At 61.9% G+C, this 6,161-nt stretch overlaps 1 protein-coding gene across 1 annotated transcript; it reads left to right on the forward strand.

The window, feature by feature from the left end:
• The first annotated feature begins 233 nt into the window (after positions 1–233).
• VSX1 (visual system homeobox 1) lies at positions 234–3,459 on the forward strand. Its single transcript, XM_075708249.1, is given in 6 exon segments — positions 234–415; positions 417–601; positions 991–1,069; positions 1,325–1,448; positions 2,366–2,546; positions 3,194–3,459. Coding segments are annotated over 6 exon segments (1,017 nt in total).
• Positions 3,460–6,161: the final 2,702 nt, after the last annotated feature.

Here is a 6,161-nt window from a genome sequence, read left to right on the forward strand (position 1 = left end):
GGCGGGAGTGGGCGGCGGGGGGCCGGGGCGGTGGCCGGGGGGGGGCCGGGGGAGGGCCGCGGGCCCGGGGCGGTGGGGGGGGGGTGCCGGGGGCGGTTAATCTGGGGATTGGGAGCGCCCCCCCGCCGGCCCGGGGTGTGATTGGAGCCGGGGCCGGCGGCGGGACGATAAAAAGGGCGGCGGGTGGCGGTGCCCGCTCCGGGCCGGGCCAGGCGGCAGCGGCGGCGGCGGCGATGCCGGGCCGGGCGGAGCCGTCGGGGGGACGCGCGGCGGCGGGGCCGGTGGCCGTGCCCGTACCGGTGGCACCCGGGGCGGCGGCGCGGCCGGGCGGCCCGGGGCTGCGGGCCAAGGGCTTCGCCATCACCGACCTGCTGGGGCTGGAGGCCGAGCTGCAGCCGCCCCCCGGGCCCCCCCCCCGCCGCCGCCGGGGGCTACGAGGGCGGCGGGGCGCTGGGGCTGGGGCTGGGGCTGCTGTGCGGCCTGGGGGGGCCGGGCGCCCCGTGCCTGCTGCCCGCCCCGCTGCCGCTGCTGCCCGCCCGCGGCCCCCGCCCGCCCCCCGGGCCGCCGCCCGCCGCCCGCCGCCACAAGGAGAACATCTCCGGTGAGCGGGGCCGGGGGCGGGGGTGGCCGCTCACCCGCGCACGGCGACCCCCGGCCGGGGCTGCCTCGCACCCGCGGCCCCGGGCAGGGAGGGCGGCGGCGGCGAGCCTCCTGCCGCCGCCCCGGGGTCGGCCCCGCGCCCCCCGTCCCGCCGGGCTGCCGCCCCTCCGACCCCCGGCAAGGGCGGGCGCCGATTCCCTGCCCCGGGATAGCGGCACCGGTGCCGGTGCTGCGGCCTCTGCCGCGGCCCCGATGCCGCCGGTTGCTGTGGGAGGGGACCCCTGCCCCGGGCCCGCTCCCCCCAGCTGGAGCCGTGTTTTTGGGAGCTGGGTTTGGTCCCCCTGCTCCCGACGGGAACGTGACTCTTCACCTCCCGCATGCTGCCGGCAGATGAGGACAGCCTGTCCGGGGACGCCAGCGACCTGAAGATGTCCACCTCCCAGGTGAAGAGGAAGAAGCGCCGGCACAGGTAGAGCCCGGGAGCGGGGCTGCCCCCATCCTCACCCTCCTCGCTGCTGCCCCCGCCTCCCGCTGTCCCTCTGGCCCCCAGGCTGGGGCGCTGGATGGCCCCAAGGGAGCAAAGAAAGAGAAGGGCTGCAGCTGGGCGGGGGGGGGGGGCGGCAGGATTTTCAGGAGGAAAACCTCCGCGGGGAGGGGGCTGCCAGCCCCGCTGCTTGCCCTAAGGGTCTGCGCTGGGTCACCGTGCTCCCCCTCCCCTCGGCAGGACGGTGTTCACTGCTCACCAGCTGGAGGAGCTGGAGAAGGCTTTCAACGAAGCCCACTACCCCGACGTCTACGCCCGGGAGATGCTGGCCGTGAAGACGGAGCTGCCGGAGGACAGGATACAGGTAGGTGGCTGTGCCGGTCCTCGTACCCCCGGAGCCTGCGGGCTGCTGCCGCCCGGCCGGATCTTCTGCTCTATGGCCAGCAAATGCTGGTGGTGGCAACGTGGTGGCACTGAAATGCTGCAGGGTGCTTGGGTGGCGGGGGCGGCTCAGCTTCGGCCCCCCTGGCACTGAACGGGCTCCAAATGGAAATGCAGAACCAGTGGGCTGAGCTGGCCGTGACCGCTGCTCGCTGCCGGCAGCTCGGCTCTCTCCTCCGGAGACCCAACTCAGGCAGGAGCTGCGAGCGATTCAGGAGCTGCTGGGCCAAGCTGTGTCCCACTAGCTTGCTCACTAGCATGTCCTTTTGAGGGACACCTGGTATTTTAGGGCCTGATCCTGCCCCACTGTGGAGCAGCTCATTGGCTTAAGAACGGGGTGGTAGTGTGGGCGGGCAGCCAGGCTGTACCTACACCCCTTGAGCCTTCGAACGCAGGAAGGGGGTGGGGAGAGGGACCTGAGCACCCTCTGTCATCATCGGTCACTGCATTATGGACCCCTTTTCCTGGTGCTCCGTGCGGAGGCAGCAGAGGGGCCCTGCGGGCAGACGGAGTGTTAGCGTGACTTTGGCTGGGATCACCCTCCTGTGTCACAATCAGCCTCGTGTAACGTGTGCTCCCTCTTCCCCCCTCCCTCCCCTCTCTTGCTGACACCCACGTGTGTGCCCTCCCTCAACCCCCTCCTCACGCACCGCCCTGGCCGCCACCTGTGCGTCTGCACCCTGCGCTCGCACACCCAAACCCCTCCACGCACCCCCGTGGCTGCCCCTTTGCCCTGGACGCACGCTCCCCCGTGCCTGACGGGCCCTGGATACCTGGCTGCGGGGGCCATCTCCTCCCCAATCCCACCCCTCCGTGCTCTCCTGGCTGTTACCCCTGAAGGTTTGGTTTCAGAACCGAAGAGCCAAGTGGCGGAAGCGGGAGAAGTGCTGGGGCCGGAGCAGCGTGATGGCCGAGTACGGCCTCTACGGGGCCATGGTGAGGCACTCCATCCCTCTGCCCGAGTCCATCATCAACTCCGCCAAGAGCGGGCTGGTGGGATCCTGCGCCCCATGGCTGCTGGGTAAGTGGGAGCTTGGGGCTGGGGGGGTTGGGGGGCAGCTGCGGAGCGAGTGGCGCTTCCTCTTTCGTATGGCCGTCCTCGCGTTTTCCCAGAAAAGAACAGGGCCTCGGCCACGAGCTGTACGCAGGCTGCCAAGCGCTCTGGCTTTTCCGCTCCCTTCTTGCAAACAACAGCTGGGAAAGGGAAAACCTTTTACTGCCATGTCAGACAGGTGCCTGCACATGGTTAGGTACAGCTTTCTAGTGCCAGCAGCCAGCGTGGGAGCTGCAGGGCATCTAGGAAGTCATCACCCTCCCCCCAAAACTGAAGATAATGTTAATGCTACCTCAGAGCTACCCTCTGCTCATGCACGGTCCTACACTGAGGTGGCACTCGAAATCCAGGCTGGGATGGGCCATCACAGTGCTCTGTAAGTCTTCCCCACTGCAGGGGAGGTACAGCCCAAAGCTGCTGCAAGCCATCCTGTTGGGCTGCAGAGAGCAGCTGGCAGGGCTCCGGGTTGGGAAGGGCTGGTAGCTAGCATGAGTTTTCCTCAGGATGCAAGCGAGAGCTGAAGGAAGCAGCGGGAGGGCAGGAGGTGATGCTGAGCAGTCCCAGGCAGAAATAAGCAACCGTCGCCCTTGGCTTTGCTCTCTCCCCTCTGCAAGGCATGCACAAAAAGTCCATGGAGGTGAGCAGGAAGGCGGAGAGCCAAGAGAAGCTGGCAGATGGCTGGCGAGCGGAGCAGGAGGAGGAGGAACTCAAAGGGAAGCCGGCCAGTTCCCAGAGGGGCTCTGACAAGCTTGGCCCTGCAAAAGATTCAGAGGACACAGCCATCGACCTCTCCAGGACAGCTAAGCACGAGAAGAGGGGTGTATTGAGGCAGTGCATCAACGGGGACCCCCCCACGGAGCAGAAGGACAGGGACCACTGAGCTTGGGCTGCCCCGGAGAAGGCCAGACCTCACAGCTTCCTGGCGAGATAATAGTATTTATTGATTTATTGATATATATATTTTTTTCTTAAATAATTGAACTTTTATCTGAATTCAGGGCATTTTAAAACTGGGCACACGCATCCCCTTGTCCCCTCACTTTCAAGCTGTTCACTTCTCAGCAGAGCCAGGGCGGAGGGTAGGAGAGGTGTCCCAGCGGGGCCAGGAGCAGTGCGAAAACAAGACCGCGTTGTGGTCAGCATGGACCATTGCTGGGGAAGAGCCACCCTTCCCCTCTGGGCTGTGAACACTTCCCCGGCCAGCCAGCAGCACAAAGAGCAGCAATGCGATGGGAGTCGCTCCCTTCTCAAGCGTGCGGGTGCAAAGACGGTGCAGGAGTTTACAGACGCCTTCTCCGAGCACTTCCATCCCTGCACAGCGCCCGCGTAGCAAGTTCCTCCGCTTTGAACACACAGTTCGTCCACCTCGAGGAGCAGCAGGGTTTTTAAACACGGTAGGGTTCATCCTCAAGCTGGTGTAACCTCACAGATGCACTGGTTTATACCTCCTGAGGATCTGGCCTGCCAATGCAGCCTTATCACTGGATTTACACTGTGTAGCTTCCTTAACTCATATGTGGGAGAAGGGGGTGAAGACATTTTTGTTTATGCAATGATTTTGTACACTCTTGAATGTTATCTTCCCTACTATGCATAATAGAACAGACCTTTTTGAAAACCAAGCCATAGTACCCCGGAGCAATTAAACAATTTTGTGAATTGACATAAGAAGATATTTTGTAATTGTCCGTAAAAAGTGTTAATGTCAGAGCTGTTTCTTGGTCGTCCTATATTTATGTCTAAAAGCACTTTAGTGATCTGGATTTTTGAATGTGGCTCTTCCTGTTTTGTCCACCATTTATTTATTACACATCCATAAATAAAATTGTGGTGTATCTTTGGTTTTCATGCTTTGCATTGCAGTTTGTACCTTCCTTTGGCACAGCTTGTGGTAGTTGCTAGCTTTGAGCAGATCCTCCACAGACTCGTGCCTAAACTGGGCTGGAATGCTCTGCTGAGGCAGTGCAGTTGTTCCAAGGGGGCAAGGCAAAGCCCTTGAGTGTCTCCCCAGAACTAAGGGCTCGTCCAGTGGTCTCCGCATGCCAGAAGGTGAGTGATTTGCGCCAAAGAGGCAAACCATGACTGATGGGTTAGGAGATGGTCTGAAACGGAGCACTCGGCCAGTTCCTGAGGGAACTCACGGGCAGAAAGTTGCTCCATTCTCCCAAGGGTTGTTGAAAATCCTTCTCGATACAGCTCAAGTGTGAGGTTCTTCACTGAAATGTCTCCTGCCCTGACGGCAGGAAAGACGCTCTGCTTCTCGAGCCTCTGTGCGGTGCTCTCCTCCTCCTGCTGATCCTGCTGCTTTAGAGGGTGCAGAGTTTGGCCCCGTGTCCCCACGTCTCTTGTGGTTAAATACAAGGAGCATCTGCTCACTTGGACTAGGTGAACGCACAGTGGGAGGTACTGCTGGGGGCACCTCTGCCTCCCGGGGACGCACACAGAGCAGCCGCGTGGTCCCAACCGCACAAGCACCCCCAGCGAGGCGGAAGGGTGCCGTGGCCATCTAACTGCCCGACTCCTGGCTGTGAGGGGTCCTCATCTCATGGCTGGGCTGACCTGGCCCACACACATGCCACCACAGCTCTCCTGGAACGCCTCCAGTTTCATCTGCTGGCCAAAACATAACGGAAAATTATCAAAAGGTTTTATTAAAATCTGAGTAATTCCAATTTGGAAAGTTTCCTAATACAGCTCAGGGGGTGTGCGGCCATGTCACGATGCTGTCACCTGTCTCCACCCCTGCTGCTGGGCCTGGCTCCTTGCACACAGGCAGCCACAGGCTGTGCTGGGCTGGGGGGAGAGCGGTGGGACGCCGGCTGGGTAGAGCAGAGCAATAAAAGTGGCATCTGCAGATTTCCTGCCTTTCTCCTCCTCTGCTTGGCCCAGCTGGGCAGGGGGGAACATATGCATGGCAAATACAAGCTTTGCAGAAAAAAAAAAACGTTTGACGGGGGGGCTGTGGGGAGCACGGTTCAGGGAAGGACCAGCCAGGGCTTATTGCAGCAGCAATTAGGCTTGCTGAGAGCCGAGACTTAGCACATTGGAGGTCTAATCCTGCCTGCAAACCTTTTATTTGGGCTGTGCCATGCTGGCACTGGATGCCTGCAATCATTTTTTTTTTGCCCTGCCCACGTGCAGATGGGCTGGCTCTTCGCCTTATGCTGTGTGCAGAACCGCAAGGGCAAGCACATCACCGCCACAACTGCTATGAGGGGAAACACCACAGCCCCAGCCCCACACAGGGTGCAGACAAGTCTCCTGGTAGGGCCTGGTGGGGTCCCAGCTCTCACCTCATGCTGTGAAGGGGGAGTCACGGGGAAAGTTGCTGGCCTGAGGCACTTTTCATGTGCTGGGAAGTAACCGTGGGGCACAGCCAGGTACACTGGGGCTTAGACGTCCCCTTGCTGCTCCATTTACAGGGTGAGAGCCCAGGGGAGGCCAAGTGAAGGGACGTGCTGCTGCATGACAGTGACTGCCAAAGGTTCAGCTCCTGGTTGCCACCAGGAGCTGGTGGCAGTGACTGGTGGGGCAATCCTCAGCGCAGGGACAGTCACACGCCTCTTAGCTGCCTGCACTAAG

This window comes from Pelecanus crispus, chromosome 3 (assembly GCF_030463565.1).
Source record: "Pelecanus crispus isolate bPelCri1 chromosome 3, bPelCri1.pri, whole genome shotgun sequence".
Lineage (NCBI taxonomy): Eukaryota > Metazoa > Chordata > Aves > Pelecaniformes > Pelecanidae > Pelecanus > Pelecanus crispus.